Consider the following 22,835-nt stretch of genomic DNA (forward strand, 5'->3'; position numbering starts at 1 on the left):
GGGCCCGTGAGCCATGGCCGCGGAGCCTGTGCGTCCGGAGCCTGTGCTGCGCAGCGGGAGAGGCCACAGCAGTGAGAGGCCCGCGTACAGCAAAAAATAAATAAATAAATAAATTTAAAAAAATAAAATAAAAGGAAGTTTAAAAAAAAAAAAAGAACAAATAAATACACCCAGGGCTGCCAACTACTTTGATTTTTTTTATTCCTCTCTATGTTTTATCTTTCATCTCCTTTCAATCAAATCCTATGTGCTTCTATTCTATTTAAAAAAGAAAAAAATAGAACTTCACAAAAGCATTTGCCATAAGGGTTCAGAAAACCCCTGACCAAGTGCCCCAGGCAGACTTGTCATAGCATGAAAAATTAGTCTGAGTCTTTGCCCTGCCCTGTAAAACTACAGGAGTTTCCCTTGACTCTTGTCTTCTGGACTTTCCCACAGGTGGTAAAACATTTTCCTTTTAAACTTCAGTTTGAGCAAAAAGTTTGTGGGCTCACAATGAAAATGAATAATACTTTATAAAATAGTTTAGGGGTGAATAGATTTTCAGAATAAATAAGTTTTGTTTGAGACTTTTACTTAATGGATTTTTAACCTTAAATTTGTATGGTAAGCTTTGTCATAAGACAGGGGCACAGACCCAAATATTTTCAGGGATCAGGCAGATATACTAATGAATGAAACTGGCTGGTATGTGACATTAGGGAGTGGTGGAACCTAGAGAAACAGAGAGTGCCTTCCCTCCCCAGGTCCTAGGAGGTGAGTGTGGGAATGGTGTGCTAGAATGAAAGGACAGAGACATCAAACTTCAAAATGCATGGAGAGGAAGTTGGCGTTTCATTGTTGGAGCTAAGAGCAGAATACAACACAGTAGTGATTGAAAGATAAAATAGTGGCTGGATAACACAAAGTGGAACCAGGTCAGTAGACACAGGGTGGGAAATCAAAGCTTAGGGTAAGTTTGGCATGATAATTCACTGGGCACAGGAATTCATATCTACAAAATGTTTGGCAGTCTGGAACCCACCTCCTATGGACATACCTAGGTTACCGACCAGGGTTCTTGGCCTCCGTAATCAATAGAAATTGGTAAGAGGCCAAGCAAGAAATTCAGGCAAGGCTTTACTGGGGCCCCTGCTGAAGCAGGAGGGAGTGAAAACAGGTTCCCTTGCTCACTGGCCGATGGTGGCGAGCTTGTCCCTTACATGGGGTGAGGACAGGAGCAGGTCCAGGGGTTGGGCTGGAGGAGTGGCTTAGGTGGTCTGCCCACACCTTTGGTGGTGGGTGTGCAAGGGGCATGTGCAGTACTCTGCTTTTGCTCCCAGCTCTTCAGAAGTGGCAGTTGGGTTTTTAGTCTTTTTGTATTCATAATTTGCCCCAACTATGTGTGCATGCAGTTATTTTTAGTCCCTTATAATTTCTTTGTATTTTGTTGCCATTTTGTTGCCCCGGTGCAAGCACTGCAGCAAAGGGTTCCAGGTCCCAGCCTGTCTCACCTGTGACCTTTATATAGATAATGAGCTGACAGACATTTTTGTGAAGAGCCAGATAGTAAATATTTAAGCTATGTGAGTGAGCTCTAGGGTCTCTGTCCCAACTCCTCAACTCTGTCGTAGTAGTGTGCAGAAGCAACTATTAAAAATGTGGAGACAAATGAGTTGTTCCAGTAAAGCCTTATTTATCAAAATGGGTTATGAATCAGATTTTGCTCATGGGCTATAGTTGGCCGAACCCTGTTACAGATGATGAAGTTGCTGCTGTTTCAAGAGATGCTAACAATCACCTAATGTTTAATTTAGAGTAGTTTTTCTCTCTATTTAAAGCCACTGATTTCTGCACATTTGATTGGATATTTCTGGACAAGCACAAGACAGTTCTAAGATAGTTACAACTACAAATAACCCTTCAAATTTTCTAGTAATTTTCATCACATATATTTATTCATTTATTCGCCCAACAAACGTTCATTGGATTTCTATTTTACCCCAAGCGTAGTCCTTGGTACTAGGAATATAGGAACAAACAAGATACATAGATACAAGTTCCTGTTGTTAAGGATAGTTACAGTTTATTGGAATTGTGATTTAATAGGTGAACACGAAAAATGACGTCTTGGGTCACTTCTGTCAGAAAGTGTGGAAATTCCCTGGAAACTTTTCCCCTGGCACTCAGGAAAGAACATATCTTGAGAAAAATAAAGAACTGAAGGAGGGGTGTCTGAGTAGAGAGCATTTCTGTGTGCACTCCTCTCATTGACTCATGTGAAGTCTAACTGCAGAATCAGGTCCTAAGCAACAGGAAATGGTCAGTTATGGCTCCTGATCTTCAGTTGGTACTGGTACCGCAAAGAAAAGGGAGGGGCTCTCTCCAGCTAGGAACTTCCTTACCTGCTTTTTTGGTTGTTTTATTCTCATAGAAAATTTCATTATGATAGAATGGGGAGAGCTATTCTAAAATATGATTAAAATATGGATTTTTCTTGGGAGACGATGGCCAAATATTCTTTTTTAAAGTCATGATAATGATTTCTCGTCATGATCTGAAAGCAAAGAATAAACTGGTTAAAATGCTTGATAGATCCCGCGATATCAGTGCCAGTGCTTAGCAAAAGAGCTGGGGGCTAACGTGCCCCATAAAGCCTTCCATAGTAAAAGTGATGATAGTTTTAGTAAAATAAAATAGGATGATGGCCAAAGTGAAGATTTACTACAACTTCTCAAACATTATAATAGCAAAAAGAGTGGGATGGATTTTTTTTTCTATATGATACTTCAGCAGCCCACAATTCTTCCTTCTGTTATTTTCAAAAATAAATCTTTCACAGTTCTTAAATGTGTCACTTTCTCATTGTAACTGTGCAGCATTATAGTTTGAGATAATCAAGAACCCTGAAGGCAAGTACTTTTCAAAATTTTTAGATCAAGCATGAGAACATAACCCTTGTGAATGTCATTTATGCTATATTTCTATCATGGTATCAATTATTTATGTACAGTCTCTAATCTTGATGCATTTTTCAGTGAAGGAATAGTTGTACAATGGATGTGCTTGCAGGATGAGCACAGACATTTATAATGGGATGGAAATTGCGTGGTTACGTGAGGATAACAAAGAACTGGAAATATTCTTAAAGTACAATAAAAGCTTTGAATATCTCAATTCAGTAGGTACTTCTTATACTGTAATTTTTACATATAGATCTAAAAAGATTATTAAACACATAGACGAAAGAAATCTTCCTTTCTAGTTGGTTTACTATCTGACAATGGGGACACTGCTTGGGTGGTTTAGTTTGATTCATAAAATGGAATAAGACAAAGTCTGATTACTTTGCTTCATCTAATGAAATATCAGTTTAGTTATTTGATCATTACTAATCTTTTTACTTTTCAGCTTCTTTAAATAATTGTTCAAGCAGGTAATGAGATTTTTAATCTGTCCTATCATAGAGCAGCTACACAACCTTTTTTAACCTACTTGCATGGGCAAATTTGATTTTACATATATATAATATATATGCACACACATACTCTACTATATTTAAGGTGATATATATTATTATATTAATTAATTAATATATTAAGGTTTTATAGATATTGCTTTGAACATAGTAGGAGTTTAATAATTTAGTTGTTGAAACAAGAAATCAAAAGAGATGAAAATTTAAACTCTGATTTAACATGAATGCAAGTAGCATTTTTGGAGTAGATCATTGTCACCATCCTTCATTATCGTTCTTGGGGAAAGGCTATATTTCATGTTAGCAACAATTCAACCAAAGAATTTTTCATGAGGCTTGAACATTGGAAATTTATCTATGTTAAATGCTATGAGGTTCTACCTTAAATGAGTTCTGAATGTAAAAGTTTTAGCCTTTAACATTTTTGTAACTTTGATGATCTTGCATATATTTTTAAGTTAGGATTTGCTGATTCTTTTTGTTGATGTAAATATGACACCCTCAGGTAGTAAAAGTGTACATAGTTCATTTTTTTTTTTTTTTTTTTGCGGTACGCGGGCCTCTCACTGCTGTGGCCTCTCCCGTTGCGGAGCACAGGCTCCGGACGCGCAGGCTCAGCGGCCATGGCTCACGGGCCCAGCCTCTCCGTGCCATGTGGGATCTTCCCGGACCGGGGCACGAACCCGTGTCCCCTGCATCGGCAGGCGGACTCTCAACCACTGCGCCACCAGGGAAGCCCACATAGTTCATTTTAACACGGTTTGAAGATATGTGTATATTTTGTTCTCCGATAAGAAAGATTTGAAGGAACACCAAGATCTTTATTATATACCTAATTTTACATGAGGTTTATGAAACACTGTTTTTTTTTTCCACTTTAACGTTTTGAATATATTCTAGATTTCATCACCAGCAATACATATGGAGAGGACTAATAGGTAAAATAAACAAATCCCTAATTAGTTTCTCTTATGCAAATATTTTCTGGACACCTATTTTCCATGAAGTATTATGCTTGACATTTTAGTGAGCACCTAGAAGACTAAGATGTTATTTGTTCCCAGTGGAAGAAATACAGCTAAAGAATAAATAGTGATATTATAGGGCAAAAGGTAACAGCTCTGGGAGAGGAACAATTCAGTGCTATGGAAATTCACAAGAGTAAGCAGTTATAGTTTTATTAGGTGGAGGATGGATCAAAAGGGTTTTATAAAGAGTGTGACATTTGAGAATGACCTTGAAAATGAATAGGATTTCAAAAAACAAACAATAGGCAAGAGACTCCTAGGGGCTGAGAATAATGTGATAAAGGAAGAGACAGAAAAGTGAGGGCTGTGTTCAGGAATGTGTATAACAGGCAACCTATATAAATTGGGGGGGTGCAGAGGAAGATTAGGCTTAAGATGTAGGCACTGTGGATGGGCCTTAATCTATGTGTCTGCACTTAATTCTTTGTCAATTAAACGCAGTAAGATGTTTATTTTATTTATTTTTATTTTTTTGCGGTACGCGGGCCTCTCACTGTTGTAGCCTCTCACGTTGCGGAGCACAAGCTCTGGACGCGCAGGCTCAGCGGCCATGGCTCACGGGCCCAGCCGCTCCGCGGCATGTGGGATCTTCCCGGACCGGGGCACGAACCCGTGTCCCCTGCATCGGCAGGCGGACTCTCAACCACTGCGCCACCAGGGAAGCCCTTATTTTTTTTTTTTATTTGTTTTTATTTTGTTGTTTGTTTTAGTAGTGGATTGTTATAATCAGAGCTGTGACTTTGCAAAAGTGTTTTCCCTGGTTTGTTTGAGATATATTAAGGGCACCTTTGGAAAGGAGAGTTTAGTGGAGAGCTCACATTTACAGAGGATATTTGAGGAACTAGGATGGCTTCAATGTTAGTAGCATTTAACTTTTTGAATTTACCGTTTGGTGTCTGGACCTTTGCCTTGTAATCATGCCTTGTAATCAAAAAAGAGATGTTTCAGTGTGTCAGAGTTGATCTCTTAAATATGCAGATAGGAATTTTTTTTAATTTATTCGTTTATTTTATTTTTTTGGCTGCGTTGGGTCTTCATTGCTGCACATTTTTTCCAAGGGACCAAGAAGCTGCTGGAGGTTTGGCTCTCCAGGCAGCAACCCGACGCAAACCAAGGATCTGGCGATCTTGGCACCATCCCAAAATCCGAGTGGGACATACTTTTGAAGAAAGTGCAATGTTCAATCATAAGTGTGACAAAAACTGACAAGCAGGAAGCTTATGTACTCAGTGAGAGTAGCATATTTGTCTCCAAGAGACGTTTCATGTTGAAGACATGTGGTACCACCCACTTGCTGAAAGCACTGATTCCCCTGTTGAAACTTGCTAGGGATTACAGTGGGTTTGACTCAATTCAAAACTTCTTTTATTCTGGTAAGAATTTCATGAAGCATTCTCACCAAGTGTACCCACACCGGAATTTCCAGGAAGAAATAGAGTTTCTTAATGCAATTTTCCCAAATGGGACAGCATATTGTATGGGACGCATGAATTCTGATAGTTGGTACTTGTATACTTTGGATTTCCCAGAGAGTCGGGTAATCAGTCAGCCAGATCAAACCCTCGAAATTCTGATGAGTGAGCTTGACCCAGCAGTTATAGACCAGTTCTACATGAAAGATGGAGTTACTGCAAAGGATGTCACTCGTGAGAGTGGAACTCATGACCTGATACCAAGTTCTGTCATTGATACCACACTGTTCAATCCTTGTGGGTATTTGATGAGTGGAATGAAATCTGATGGAACTTATTGGACTATTCACATCACAACAGAACCAGAATTTTCTTATGTTAGCTTTGAAACAAACCTAAGTCAGACCTCCTATGATGACCTGATCAGGAAAGTTGTGGAAGTCTTCAAGCCAGGAAAATTTGTGACCACCCTGTTTGAAAATCAGAGTTCTAAATGTTGCACAGTGCTTTCTTTGCCCCAGAAGACTGAAGGTTTTAAGCGTCTTGATCGCCAGAGTGCTATGTTGAATGATTACAATTTTGTTTTTACCAGTTTTGCTAAGCAGCAGCAACAACAGCAGAGTTGATTAAGAAAAATGAAGAAAAAACACAAAAAGAGAACACACATAGAAGAAAGTAGTGGCTGCTTTTTAGATATTGATACCAAGGGCCATGTTTTCCATAACCACCACCTTGTAGTTGCAGAAAACCCTAGATGTAATGATAGTGTAATCATTTTGAATTTTACGTATTATTATATCAAGGAGTTAGATATCTTGAATGAATGCTCTCTTCTGTGTTTAGGTATCCTATGACACTCTTGCTGTGAAATTGAAGTGCATGTAGAAAAAACCGTTTGCTATATGAAACTTTATAACACTTGTGAAACAGTTCAATTTGGTTTATGCACAGTGTAATATTTCTCCAGGTATCGTCCAAAATTCCCCACAGACAAGGCTTTCATCCTCATTAGGTGTTGGTCTTAGCCTAACCATCTGGGACTGTTATATTAAATTGCTACCAGGATTTTACATCCAGTTACCTCCACTTTCTAGAACATATTCTGTACTAATGTTATTGAAACCAATTTCTACTTCATACAAATGTTTTTGCAGCACCAATCAAAGTTCTTCTTCCACGAGTCAAGTCCTCTAAGAAAATGACTGCAGTTATCCATTTTGTGTATTATTATCTCACTGCTTCCTATAGTTGTATGACTTTAATTGATTTGTTCCTCACCATGGTGTCTCCCCTCTCAACCACACCCCCTCCTTAAAGCAATACACTCTTACACTGTGGGTTTATACTAATCTTATACCCCAGAGGGGGAATGGGGGGATGGACCCTGGGATTAATTTTCTTTTAAGGTCAAGGGAATTTGGCGTTTTTCATTACCATGACCTCTTTTGGAATAAGCTGTTGTTGATTAGCAAAGAAGGTGTAGGTTGATACTAGGGAATATTGACAGAACTGTATGGAAACCGTATGCCATTCTGTGCCCCCCATTAAATGAGATTAGCTTCTCATGAGTGCCATGCCTTTATTAACTTGCTAAGTAGTAGTATAAAAGAATTATCACTAAATTTGTTAGCAAGGAGATTTAAGATGAAGGTTATATTGGATTCAACAAGTCAAGTCACCTCAGATGATTCACCTTAACTTTTACTTTCATAGCCATTTCCACTAATTTCTATTAATGATATAAACTTTGGTTCAAAGCAGAATTGAAGTCTTGGCCATCTTGTGACTTAAAAATTTCTGTGACTTTGTGATGCATGTGATAGTGTTCTGACGGTTCCTCTTACTGGTATTTCTTTCACCTTGGAGTAGCATCAAGTGATGAATGAGAACTGTTCAGGTTATTCAGACATACACAGTGAAGCAGAGTGCTATCCGTAAAACATAACATACAAAATTCCAAAATGGTCAATGGGAAATGACTAGAAATACAGGCTTAGAAGAGTTGGCATCTTTTAGCTGTATTTGCTAACATGGATATTTAAGCAGCTGAGAAAAGAGCAAAGTTGACTCAATTTTGTATTTCTTCTTGTCCTCAAACAATTTTTGATTCTTTCTGGATTGATGCAGTGATGTTTTTGTTCCTTCTGTATTTATAAATGAAACTTTTTTTTTTAGTGTTTCTAAACATAAAATCTACTTGGTTTGAAATCAAGTGGTTGGAACACTTTTAACTTTTATTTTAAACATGTTGTTGATTCAAAGCTTTATTGAAGAAGCTTTCAATCAATGGATGGGTCCAATTCTGTAATTAGCACACAGTTTTATTGCTAATGTTTTGATGCTATTATGAAGACCAGTGCTCAAAGTGGATTTTGTTCTTGAACAGTGTCCCAGTAGATTTGATGAACATTTATTGGCTTGAGGTCTGATTTTTTTTCACCCCTAACAGATTTAAATTTCTATTTAATGTTGAAAAACTGTGCAAATTTGTATGGAACAAAGCCTAGAAAAATGAAAACTATAGATTGAATACCAGAAAAAGGAGGATGATCAAATCTTTAGAAACTCTTTTTTTTAATTTATTTTATTTTTTTGCCCACTTTATTGAGATATAATTGACATAGAGCACTGTATAAGCTTAAGATGTAAGCATAGTGATTTGATTTACATGCATCATGAAATGATTATCGTAATTAGTTTAGTAACTATCCATCATCTCATGAAAGTAGAAAATTAAAGAAACAGAAAAAAAAGTTTCCTTGCAATGAAAACTCAGGATTTATTCTCTTAACAGCTTTCATATATAACATATGGCAGTGTTAATTATATTTATGATGTTGTACATTACATCCCTAGTACTTATATTATAACTGGAAGTTTGTACCTTTTGATTGCCCTCATCCAGTTCCCCCGCCACCCACTCCACCAGCCAACCCCTACCCTCACCTTTGGTAACCACGCATCTGATTTCTTTTACTATGACTTTGTTTGTTTTTGCAATATAATTGCCAAATGTAATTGATCATTACTGATGGAGAAGGCACAGAGTTAAATCTGCATAACAACCATACCTGCCTTTGTTTACTGTGCTTTGCCTAATAACTTCACATAACTGGCTCCCTCACTCCCAAGTCTTCTTTTGTCTTTAGCTGGAGATGATATTTAAGGTGGTGGCCTGAGCCATTTCAGGGAATTACCCAGTTTTCCTGGGTATATCTCCCATATGTGTAGGAGGTATGCATGTTATTAAACATATGTTTGGTTTTCTCTTGTTCTTCTGTCTTTTTTTTTTACAGGGGTGGTCTCAGCCAAGAACCTAGAAGGGTAGAGGGAAAATTATTTTTTTCTCCCCTATAAAAGCATTACTGGTTAGATGTGGAGGAAAAGGAGAATTAATCAAAGCACTTTGGTTTGAATATTAGATGAATATTCAATATGTATATAGTTTGATGGTGTAAGGAAAGAGTATCAGGATGGTGGTGAGGGATAGAGTAGACATTGAAAGTTCTTTCCTGGAAATATTTCATTTGATATACCTGTTAGATATCCAAGTGCGGTTGTCCAAAAGCAAGTTAGATATGTGAGTGTGGAACTTCTGGTAGCGATTGTAATTACAGATATTATTATGGAGATAATCTTCAGATAAATAAATAACATATGATGGATTCAATTAGAGAGCTTGTTTTAAGAAAGTCTTAGGAAGAGATAGAAATCAAGGATAGAGCCCTGGTAGACTACCATATCTTGAGTTCAGTAGGGGAAGATGATTGACAAGGACATTTATCAATATTATGGACTGGAATGCTATATTAATTTTACAGTGATTTCATAAATCACCAAGATCAACCATCACATTCTGAAGATATTCCAGAGGACTTGGTCTTCCTGAGTCCTGTTAGCTTCTTTAACGTCCAAAGGTTTTCATGACAACAAAGGAACATTCATGATTATTTATGCACTGCATAGTGTTCAACATATTAATCTCACAAAACTAGTAAAAATTTAAGATTTCTTTAAACATTAAATAAATGATTTTCTTCTAAATATTGAAATGCTTTTTTACTTGTAGTACAAGACAAATGCAAAAACTTCATGTTTTCCCAAATATTAAAAAAGTTTATAATTTTATTTAATTTCTTCTGAAAACTGAACTGAAATTACAAGTCTAATGTACTGATGGCCTAAATAGTTCAAATATCTTAAAAATCTGTTAAAACATATGCACTTATTGCAATGATTACAAACCATATTACTGTATTCTTCCTGAAAGCTATAACAATAGAAAAGGTTATTATAATTTCAAACTGGCTACTTTTTATTATCATCATATCATAAAATAGTCATCATCATTTTTTACTCTTTTTGATATCTGTGTGTCTTACAGTTTTGGTAAGCTTTATAGGCGACAAGAATAAAGAATAAAAGAGTTGTAATCATTCCTTTCCCAAAGGAAAACTGGACTATATTTGTCCTTAAAGAAAATGTTGAGACAGATATCAATAAAATGATTTTCTCCTTCTAAATTTAGGATTCAGTCTCAGTAATATAATGGGCTAAATGTCTGTATTGTCCCATTGACATCGACTAACATCTAGAATACAAATTTTAAAAATCTTTTCATGAATTAATGAGCTAGGGGGAATGAAAGTAATTCTCAGATTAAAAGATTAAGCAAAGGTGGGAACATAGTCAGATAAGCAGAGCCTTGTGTCAGGTTTCTCAGTCTAAAGACGTTTGCTAAACAATGTGACTTTGAGTTTGGTTTGCACAGTCTCAGAGTACATAGGAAGCAAGAGGGCCCACACAAGTTGGATGATGTATAAAGAGTCTTGATCCATGAAGCTGGGAATAGAAAGTCTACAAAATTAGTACAAAAAGGAAAACAAAAATAAAACCATTCTACCACAAACAGAAATACAAGAATAATCTGTTATTTCCAGTCTATTTATTAAGAGGAGGAAGAGGATGGGGGGGAAGTCTCTGATAAGTTGGAACTAGTGAGTCTCAGCCAGTTTTTTGGACCAAATATATACCATGTGGTGCTCTAAAAACACTCATGGGAAGAAATTAGTTTAAATGATCCAGCATTGGTATTCTCTGTCTCCTAGAAGAAGAAATGCAGTTCTCTGCAGGAAACCAATTTTGTCCCATACCTCAAAGATTTTTCATAAATAGAGTTTTATGGAAAAATGATCATCTTGTACTAAAAAAATAAAGAAACAAAAAAGTAAGCAAACAGAAAAAGGGGAACACAGAGAACGAACAGTGTATGGTGTTCTTTTCCTTATTTAGAGGTTCTGATTCTTCTTACCTTCCTAGGTAAGGAGGTTGATATGAGTCATAGCCACAGACTACAATTAATTATAGCCTTTTCCCAACCTTTCTACAAATGTAGGGGAGGAAGTTTCAGGATGAGAAATTCCAGACAAACCCTTGATTTCAAGAAGTGGCCAAAACTCCATTCTCCCCTGTCTATGAGGTCCTTTAAATCCCCGATCTCCCTTCTAGAGATCAGATCACAGCCCCTTCTGCCTAATTCTGGTCTAAAGCTCAGCAAGATCATACATTAACCATTTTTCCTCTTTGCTTGTCTATCCTTTTATCATTGAAAAATGTGTTCATCTTTTTACTTTTTTTCTTTTACTCTTTGTTATGGATTGAAGATTTGCCTCTCCTCAAAATTCATATGTTGAAGGCATAATACCCAATGTAATGATATTTAGAAATGATGCCTTTGGGAAGTAATTAGGGCTAGATTAGGTCATAAGGTTGGGCCCTCATGATGGGATTAGTGGCCTTATACAAAGAGGAAGAGAGAGAGAACTCTCCCTTTCCAAGTGAGAACACCAAAGAAAGGCCATGGTGAGGAGGTGAGGACATAGAGAGAAGTTGGCCACCTACAAGCCAGGAAGAGATTTCTCACCAGGAACTGAATCAGCTAACAGCTTGATCTTAGACTTCCCAGCATCCAGAACTGTGAGAAATAAATTTCTGTTGCTTAAGTCATCCAGTTTATGGTATTTTGATATGGCAGCCTGAGATGACTAAGACATATATTATTACACATTTGCTGGGTGTTTATAGTAAAGGAAGTATCCTCATCACCTATTGTCTTAATTAATAACTTTTCCTTGTTAATTTAGTGATAAATGAGCAAAAACAAGAACAATAAAACCAAGTCCTGGCTAAGGTACAGAAAGAATGTGAGTACTCTCCTACTAGGACTATAAATTGAAATTTCCTCTGTGAAAATCATATTGGCAGTGTGCTCAAAACAATTTCAGTTGCTAATCCCATCTCTCAGACTATATCCTAAGGCTAGAGTCAGAGATGTAAATGATTCACTTCCTGCTCATGATCCAGGCAGATTCCCTTATATGTTGTTAAAACAAACTCTTGGCCAGCATCTAAAAACATAAGACCAGCAGCATAAAATCCCCTCTAGCCAGCAGTAGCATGGCACATAGCTATGTTATTATTTACTATCCAATATTGGATAAGTTACTACAGAATTAACTTATCCCTATATGGATATTTACTCACTGATTTAATAAACATATGTGAAATCTGGCTGTGTGCCAAGTTTATATCTCTAGTCCAGACCACTTCTCTCATAGCCAGACTTGTGTAACTTTGGCCTACTAGACATTTCAATTTGAAAGTCTAATAAACATCTCAACTTAATATGCCCTGAACTGATCCCTTCTCTTCCCACAACTTCAAGTTGCTCAGGCTAAAATGCTAGATCATCTTTCATCCCCAGCATTATTTCACACTTGACATTCAGTACTTAGACAAGTACTGTCAGCTCCACCCTCACTATTTAACCACCTCTGCTGCTACCAGACTTTTAGATGCTCCCAGTATATCTCACCTGGATTAGTGCAAAAGCCTAACTGACTTCCTTATACATGCTTGGCACCTGTAGTTTATTTTCAGCACAGTCCACAGAGTGATAATTTTAAAACAAATCAGGAGAGGTTACTTCTTATGTCAAAACCCTCCAAAAAGCTCCCCATCCTCCTCAGCACAAAAGCCACTGTACTTTCAGAGGCATGAGTCCTACATGATTGGGCTCAACACCACTTCTGCCCTTATCTTCCAAAACTTTCCCCTGTGCCTTTTATGTTCAAAGCTATACTTGCTTCCTTGATATTCTTTGACTATATTAAACACAGACCTGCCTTAGGGCCTTTTATTCTTACTTCCCCTCTAGCCAGAATCCTCTTCTTGATATCCACAAGACTTATTCCTTCACATCTTCTAGTTTCTGCTCAAATATTATCTTTTCTGTAAGATCTTTCTTTTCCACCCTATATATAATTGCACACACTGCCAGCTCTCCTTTTCTCCTTGTGGCTCTTTATATTTTTTTCATAATTTATATACCTTAATATATACTGTATATTTTCTTATGTAATTGCTTATTGATTAGGTTTTTTCTGCTTCTACTGACTAAACAGAAAATCCATTTGTGCAAGGATTTTTTTTCCTGCCTGCAACAAAACAGGTGTGTGCTAATTATTGGTTAGTGAATAAATGTGCCATGCACCAAGTAAAATAGTGACTTATTTTCAGCATCTACTTTTTTTATTATAATGTCCTACTAAAAAAACTTAATTCAGGAGGAAAACACACTGAAAATCTAATGAAATATTTTCAAAAATTTTTATTACAAGCTTCCTTGTTTATACTTGATATGGAAGTTGATAGCCTCTGGCTTCAAAATGATGATACAGACTTTGACAAGGAAAAATCACCTGGAGGCTGGTGGCTCAATTGCTTCAAAAACCTGGGACATCATTCTTGGTCCAAGACTTAAAAAGCCTTTACTTTCCCAGGGGGTGGTGATGGAGGAAATAGTGACTGAGATTCCCTTTCCACCAGTCTATAAAGAATGGAACTCAGGTTTAAATTTTGACTGATCATAGAAAATTAGTGTGACCTATCTTGTACCATGTTTTGTTGTCACATATTTATACAGCTTATTATATTATTACATATTTATATTAGGATCTAAATTAAGAATTTTATTAAGCATAGAAATAATCCACATAGCTAGCCATTTGCATTTCCTGAACTTCCAGAACTCCAGAAGAGCTATGACTCTGGAAGCAACTTCTCAATCATTAGATCCATTTCAACTCTCTGAAAACATTCTTGATCTTGATGTGTATTTTCCAAAAACAAAATGTCTTGTCATAATCACTAACAAATTTCTAAATTTAACCAACTTCCTATATAAATTTAGAAGAAAAATAATGCTCTATTTGGTTGTAAGCATGTATAAAATTGAACCATCTCTCAGGTGAAATTATTCTGAGGTTAAAAAAAATAGTGTTGTTTCCATAACTGAGCCCTTAGAAAGAAGACATAAAGACAAATGTTCACATTACCCACATTTATATTTTTGTCAGCATCAGCTGTTTCAAGAATAGAGACCCTTTCTGGGGCCACGGGGAGGGTTCGCTGATACATTTTCAGCACCAAGTCTAATGTTTGGCCCAGAAATATATGTTTATTAAATGAGTGAATGAGACCCATATGCTCTTTTACTCTGATGGTTTATTATCATAACACATTCAAGGAGGAGCCGAGCGGCAGGTTGCATCCTAATTAGATGTTGCCAAGAAATTGAATTCTCATGATCCTTATATGCAGTGCTGAAAAACTTCGTTTGTTTTCTTTGCCATATGTTATAATTATTCCCATTTATTGATTAAGCTCCAACCTGTGATAGAAGGGTTTACCTTTTTTTTTTATTGGAATATGTCATGTGTAGCATTTCTTTTTTTTTAAATAATTTTTATTGAAGTATAGCTGCTTTACAATGTTGTGTTAGTTTCTGCTATACAGCAAAGTGAATCGGTTATATAAAGGGTTGACTTTTAAAGGCTATAACGCTGTTTGCCATGTCCAAACTCCCACATTCTTTATTTTTTCTGCCATGTTTGTTTTCCAGTAAGCTTTTGAAATTCAGATTGTCATTGAAAACCATTTATTTGTAAACTACTCTTTCCTTCCATTTATGGCCTTAAGTGATCTATTTGCATAAGGTTATGAAAGTCTTCAATGTATAATGACTATACAATCATATCTTGAGGTTGAGTTTTGCTGGTTGTATTGTTCAAGATATCAACCAAGAGAGTAAATATGGCAGGGGAGGATGTTCAAGGAAAACAATATCTAACATGCCAATCATGAAACTCATAAGAGCCTCAATTCACTGAGATGACGTCTTATCCAGGACTGGGGGCTGATTTGCTCCAGCAACCTCCCCTCCCAGAAAAAAAAAGAAAAAAGGAAAAAGAAAAAAACCAAAAAACAAAGCAAAAATACACTAACAAACTGCATCCCTTTGTTTTGTTACATTTAGATAACATTTAAAATATTTCCCATAAAAATCTGGACATGCTATAGCATGTCTTCAGATGTCATATCTGAGAAAACCATATTCCTGACTGATAATACTTGAAATAAGTTGAAGAGCAGTTATCACCATTTAAATGAGGCAAAAATAAAAATTCTCCAAATCATCTAAAAAGAGAGAACAATTTAATCATGCATATTACCTGCCTGGACCTGGCATTTGAGTTTGCAGCCTACATTATTGAAATCTACAATCTCAGCTAAATCTCTAATTTAGTACAGTCATTTGTGAATTGGAATGTAAATAGAATAATTCAGAAAAGTTTTATTGAACACCTGCTAAAATAAAATGGATAGAACAAAATGTCTCAGTTCTCCAGAAGGTGCATTCCTTGAGAATCTTGGATAGGGAAAGCATTATATTCTATTGGATTTTAGCTCAAGGAAAGCCTATAGCCTCTAAGTTGAAACTGGCAGAAACAGAATTTGGAATACCACACAGATTTATATATTGATCTAGAGGAAACTGCAGTTTTCTCAAGAGATGCTGGTTATAGAATTCTAACAACAATAAAGTACTGAAAATTCTTTTACAGCTACTTTTATGGTAGCCTAAATTGATTTAATAGAGCACTATCAAATCAATTCATTCTCTTAACTCTTAGACTGCATTATCTTAATTTGAACTGTTGGTGAACCAGGCCATCCAGCAATGGTAGGGATGTATGGTGTATAATATATTGTCCATAAAGCCAGCCACCTGAAGAATGAAATCAGAGTTTTAAAAGAAACTGTGAATTGAGTTCTCCATAAATTGAACACCACTGAATGATGATTCTATATTTGCAGGCACACTACATGCATATCTTTATATCAAGGAAAGAATTATCACACACATTTATATGCATAAAAGATTGGGAATGTAATAATTATAGCTCAGTAGTTAAACTGAATATACTGTTTCAAGCAATAATTTAATATTTATGAGCCAATCTTTAATATTACACATATACCTTTTATTCTCTTCAAGTTGAAATATTCTTTTGGAAACAAACAAGAATGTGTGATGAGAAAGGGCATGTGTTTAACAGATACACAAAATATCTTGTTAATGGTTAATTATAGCAGCTAATATATACTAAGCGTTTTCTATGTCCTAGATATTTTGCAAAAACTTTACCTGTATTGTCTCATATAGCATTATGAGTATAAGTTTTTACTATAGCTGAGAAAAATGAAGCTTGGAGAGGTGATATGACTTGGCAAAGGCCACAAAATTAATAGCCACTGGAACTGAGATTGATTCTGGCAGACTGAATGGCTCTCTTGTAGACCAATATAGGTAATACTTCTTCAGTATGTCATTACTGTAGAGTCAAAGACCATGACCCCGAAACCCAAATATTCTTTAGTTCTTTGTATGTTACCAGGTGGGTGCTAAGTACTCACAAAAGTCAGCTGGATGATGAACTGAAAACCTCAGCTGTAACTTTTTGTTTCCCATCAGAAGTTCAAATGTTTGTATAATATTTAATTTTGTCAAAATAATTTTTTAAACTTTTTTTATTCTTCAGTGATTGAGCTTCCTACTGAAGTGTGCTCCAAAATTTGTTTTAATAATTTTATTTCTTGCATTCTTTAAGCATTTTAAAGCATTTAGTATCCAGTCACAGTCTGGATACTAAAAATAAAAAGTAAATATACTACACATGGATTTAAACTTTTTTTTAACATCTTTATTGGAGTATAATTGCTTTACAATTGTGTGTTAGTTTCTGCTTTATAACAAAGTGAATCAGCTATACATATACATGTATCCCCATATCCCCTCCCTCTTGTGCCTCCCTCCCACCCTCCCTATCCCACCCCTCTAGGTGGTAACAAAGCACTGAACTGATCTCCCTGTCCTATGCAGCTGCTTCCCACTAGCTACCTATTTTACATTTGGTAATGTATATATGTCCATGCCACTCTCTCACTTCGTCCCAGCTTACCCTTCCCTCTCCCCATGTCCTCAAGTCCATTCTCTACGTCAGCGTCTTTATAACTGTCCTGCCCCTAGGTTCTTTAGAACCTATTTTTTTTTTTTTTGCGGTACGTGGGCCTCACGCTGTTGTGGCCTCTCCTGTTGTGGAGCACAGGCTCTGGACGCGCAGGCTCAACGGCCATGGCTCACGGGCCCAGCCGCTCTGCGGCATGTGGGATCTTCCCAGACCGGGGCACGAACCCGTGTCCCCTGCATCGGCAGGCGGGCTCTCAACCACTGCGCCACCAGGGAAGCCCAGAACCTTTTTTTTAGATTCCATATATATGTGTTAGCATATGGTATTTGTTTTTCTTTTTCTGACTTACTTCACTCTGTATGACAGACTCTAGGTCCATCCACCTCATTACAAATAACTCAATTTCGTTTCTTTTTATGGCTGAGTAACATTCCATTGTATATATGTGCCACATCTTCTTTACCCATTCATCTGTCGATGGACATTTACGTTGCTTCCATGTCCTGGCCATTGTAAATAGTGCTGCAATGAACATTGGGGTACATGTCTCTTTTTGAATTACAGTTTTCTCAGAGTATATGTCCAGTAGTGGTATTGCTGGGTCATATGGTAGTTCTATTTTTACTTTTCTAAGGAACCTCCATACTGTTCTCCATAGTGGCTGTATTAATTTACATTCCCACCAACAGTGCAAGAGGGTTCCCTTTTCTCTACACCCTCTCCAGCATTTATTCTTTGTAGATTTTTTGATGTTGGCCATTCTGACTGGTGTGAGGTGATACCTCATTGTGGTTTTGATTTTCATTTCTCTAATGATTTGTGATGTTGAGCATCCTTTCATGTGTTTGTTGGCAATCTCTATATCTTCTTTGGAGAAATAATAAGCAAAAGACAATATATGGCAGATAAGTGCATAAAGAAAATGGGTCATATATGCACAAAGGAATATTATCCATCCATAAAACAGAAGTAAATACTCTCATTTGTGGCAATGTGGATGGACCTTGAAGGCATTCCTCTAAGTGAAATAAGTCACATAGAGAAATAAAAATACTATATGATTTTACTTATATGTGGAATCTAAACAGTGGTTGTCAGGGGCTGGGGGTTGGGGAAGTGGGAAGAGGTTGGTCATAGCATACAATATTCCAGTTATAGGTGAATAAATTCTGGGGACCTAATGTATATCATAGTGACTAGAGTTAACACTACTATAGTATATATTTGAATGTTCCTAAAAGGCTTGATCCTAAATGTACTCATCAACCAAAAATATACAAAATAGAAAAAAAAAAAGAAAAAAATGGTAATTTTGTGAGGTTATGGATGTGTTAACCTTATTGTGGTAGCTATTTCATAAAACATATATGCATATCAAATTATCACATTTTACACATTAAACTTACACAATGTTACATATCAATTTTATCTCAATAAAGCTGAAAAAGAAAAAGAAGAAATTATAGACCCAAATAATGGGGTATCCAGTGAGAGATTAAAATATTTAGTTAATTTAGTCACTTTTAATCTCAGTAAGACGAATCTCAGCGTTTCTAGAGAAAATTACCATTCTGCTATTTGTGAAATCATAGAGAAAAGGAAAAGAACCAGGATAATACAGGCATATACTTATTTTCTTTCCTTAAAAGAGAAAATTGTGGTTTCTGAAAACTGTACAAAAGTGTACTAACAAATATTTTGTTTTCATTTAGCATTAAATAATGTGAACATTGAGACCAAAAGGAGTTCAATAAGGACAAAGCATTTCTTATTTGTTTGTTTATTTATTTATTTATTTATTTTTGTCTGCGTTGGGTCTTTGTTGCTGCATGCGAGCTTTCTCTAGTTGCAGCGAGTGGGGGCTACTCTTTGTTGCGGTGCGTGGGCTTCTCATTGCGGTGGCTTCTCTTGTGGCAGAGCATGGGTTCTAGGTGCGTGGGCTTCAGTAGTTGCAGCATATGGGCTCAGTAGTTGTGGCTCGTGGGCTCTAGAGCGCAGGCTCAGTAGTTGTGGCACATGGGCTTAGTTGCTCCGTGGCATGTGGGATCTTCCTGGACCAGGGATCGAACCCGTGTCTCCTGCATTGGCAGGTGGATTTTTAACCACTGTGCCACCAGGGAAGTCCCAAAGCATTTCAAAGTAACCTCATTTTTTCTTTTGATATAGGTTTATTGAACTTCTAAGTGAAGGGAATAAATTAGAAATATTGTATCTTAACTTCAGTTTAGATACATATAAACTTCAAGTAAAAATGTTTTACATTACTTATTTACAGAAAAGATGACAAAAAAAGTTGATGATGATACTGTGTGAGGGATTTGTTGCTGGTTTCACAGCCACATCTGAAGATTATCAATTTATTTATTTGTTATCCCTGAGAAAGTTCTTGATTAACATGCCTTAGAGCAACTTCTCTGCATGTCTCAATTCTTTTTGCCAATGGCATAAATATAGATTTCATATTTGTCAGCCAGAAATCTGAGAGGCAATAAGTATATATAAGTGAAAAAGCAAAAAACTTTCTGAGTGTACAGAATGAAACTACAGGCTAAAATCAACAAGATGAGATTTTATAGAAGCAGGTTAACAGGTGTTAATCAGTGAGCAACACTTAAGATGGAAAGAAACTTCACCACATATTTATTCACATAGAATTTACAAAAATAAGAAACTTAGAATGAGACTATGTATAGAGTTAACAGAGTGTCAAAAATAATACAAAAAGAACTTTCTAATGTTGTAACCTATTTGCAAGCAACAAGTTAACTTGCCACAGTTTCATGAACTCTGACAGAAGACAAGAGATTTCTAGGTCAGAGGCAAAGAGTAGTTTATTACTCATTAATAAGCAATGACTAGAATATCATTTTTTGTAAGTTCCCTGAGGTCCAGTTCCCACAGGGTGAGGTAAAGAGGGGTAGGTGACAGGTGCATATGAAATGGGTTGCATTTTGGGAAAGAAACCAAGTTTGTAATGCACAGTAAGCAAACTTGCCCTTTGTCACAGAGGGAAACTATTTTTATTACACTGAACAGTAAACAAACCTGCCCTGGCTGTGAAGCAGATATAATATCTCCCACAGCTATTTGCTATACAAACATCTTTGAAAAAGTAATCTGGACAAAAGGGCAGTTAGCGCCTTTGCTTGCAAGCCGTGCAGAAATGTGAGAGCCATGGAGAATTGTATCCCAGCATCAGGGCTTTGAAAATACAAATACAAGACAGGCATCCAGATTTCAAATAATCATAATTTAACAGTACATTGTACTGGTCTCATCAATTGGAGTATTTTGTTCAATTTTGAACACCACATTTTTGAAGCACACAAGCAAATTAGAGGACATTCAAACCATCAAAGAAGTGAAGTTAGTAGAAAGAGGAAATGGGTTAGGCAGAAGATCCTGGAGCACTCTGTGTCATCAGGGGATGGCATGGATTTTAGTTATCTAGTGGAAGAGGCTCAGATTTCACTGGGAAAGAGTTAAGGGGCTAATAGTCACAAGGACAAGTAAGTGGGGGGACTATGGAAGACAAGCGTTTAATATGTCAATTCAACCTGGGCCTGCCATAGCTAGGGTTAGACGTATTTTTTTTAAGTGTCTTGCCTAGATTGCCATGATGTCTGTGTTCACACTATAGGCGCCACATGCAATATATTGCTAGTAAGCATATAGATGGTGTGTTAGCAATTTGAGTTTCTAACCTCCCAGTAGTGTGACTTTATGTGTTTTTATTATAATATCTCAATGAAAATTGATTGTAGTCATTGTAATTTTTAAAATTTGTTAAATTTAAAAAAGAGGTAAATAATGCAAAGGTGATTTATTGAATTTTTACATAATATTTACCTATATATAAGCTCCAAATTCATTCATATATTCTCTGATTTATTTTAATATTAAGCTCTAGTCCATTTCAGTGAACTGTGCACAGGGATAGTGGCCAACTAAAATAAATGTATAATGTTTATTTAAATCATTAGCTTAGTAAGAGAAAACCTTAAGGGTAATTTTCAGATACATATATAATCATTTATATGTGATATATGTTTATATAACACATATAAAATTAACCTTGCTTTTTATTTTAAAATTTCTTATCTGCATATTATTCATACTTTTTTTCAAATTAAACTTTTTACTGTGAGATCATTGTAAGTTTATATGTAGTTGTAACAAGTAATGCAGAGAGATCCCATGCATCTTTTACTCAGTTTCCCCCAATGGTAACAGCTCACAAATCTTTAGCACAGAAGAGCTCTTCATGAGGAAACTATTATGATAGGTTGAAATCAAGAGTACACCCTAGCACGTGGCTATTTTACCCCATGGGAAGTTTTCTGAGAGCTTGAGCAATACAAGAGTCTGGAAGGCAGAGTCTAAAAGGCAAGAGATTTCCCTCAGTCTCATGGCACTTGAGAGAGGTAATCTGGCCGAAGGGAGGACTATACAACAAACACATGATAGATTTTGCACTCGAGATCACTGGAAAATATGTGGACAGAGGGTAATTTTATTTTCAACTCAGCCTCAAACCAGTTCAATGCTATAGTAAATGTTTTATAAGTTAGTTCATATAATTATTTGTATGTTAAAAATTTACAAAAATTGGATGATATGATGAATTAAATCAGCCCTCTTTGCTGTTGCTTGTTCATTTTCCTGTGTTTCATAATTTTTAAACAAATTTTCTGATTCTCTTAATTTGAATTAATGTGTTATGAATTTTCAGGCAGATACTTTTTTTACCGCAGGTTTATCCTAAGAATGTTTCAATCTCCCAGTGAGTGTCTGCCCTGAAGGTACACTCTCTATAATACCCATATGGTGTTATTTCTTATTATCCAATAAATCTTAGCTCCTCCATTTAAATAATAGTTTTTCCTGTGAGTGAAAAATAGTCTTTTGCTTCTGTCTTCCAAACTTCTTCTTTAACTGAACTATTAAAGTCATTGAAGCTAGGTGGCTGGGAAGGCAGGAGAAAAATTGATCTATAGTATTAGCTTCTTCACCTCATGCTTTGGTTTCAAAATCTTGTGGACTGAAACTGACCTTCGGTCAAGTTTGAAACTTTGTGATTTTGTTTCAGGAGAAAGGGGCAAGAGAGAATTGTCATGTCCCAGGTCTCTGGCGAGTTCCTAGGATGGGCTGCCAAGTGAGGGTCCTTGGCTTTGCACAGGAAAGAATTCAAGGGGGAGCCATAGTAAAGTGAAAGAGAGTGCAAAATGTGTATTTTGAGAGATACACCTTCCATAGGCAGAATGTGGTCCAGCTCAGAAGGGAAAAGTGGCTCTGGGGTGTAGAGGTGGTTAGTTTTTATGGGCTGAGTAATTTCATAGGCTAACAAGTGGGAAGATTATTCCAACTATTTTGGGGAAGGGGCAGGGATGTCTAGGAAATCCTTTTGGATTTTGGCCTTTTGGCCTTTTATGGTCAGCCTTGGAACTGTCATGGCACCTGTAGGTGTGTCATTTAGATGCTAACGTATTACGATGAGCATATAATGAGGCTCAAGGTCTACTGGAAGTTGAATCTTCCACCATCTTGGGCCTAGTTGGTTCTAACT

At 36.5% G+C, this 22,835-nt stretch overlaps 1 protein-coding gene across 1 annotated transcript; it reads left to right on the forward strand.

Moving 5' to 3' along the window:
* Positions 1 to 5,869: 5,869 nt before the first annotated feature.
* Positions 5,870 to 6,523, forward strand: LOC308627673 (S-adenosylmethionine decarboxylase proenzyme 1-like; the record flags this gene model as incomplete). Its single annotated transcript, XM_081254007.1, has 1 exon — positions 5,870 to 6,523. One exon carries the CDS (start codon positions 5,870 to 5,872, stop codon positions 6,521 to 6,523), a length of 654 nt encoding a protein of 217 aa, XP_081110133.1.
* Between the last annotated feature and the right edge of the window lie 16,312 nt (positions 6,524 to 22,835).

This window comes from Mesoplodon bidens (assembly GCF_964165515.1).
Source record: "Mesoplodon bidens genome assembly, chromosome: 14".
Taxonomy (NCBI): domain Eukaryota; kingdom Metazoa; phylum Chordata; class Mammalia; order Artiodactyla; family Ziphiidae; genus Mesoplodon; species Mesoplodon bidens.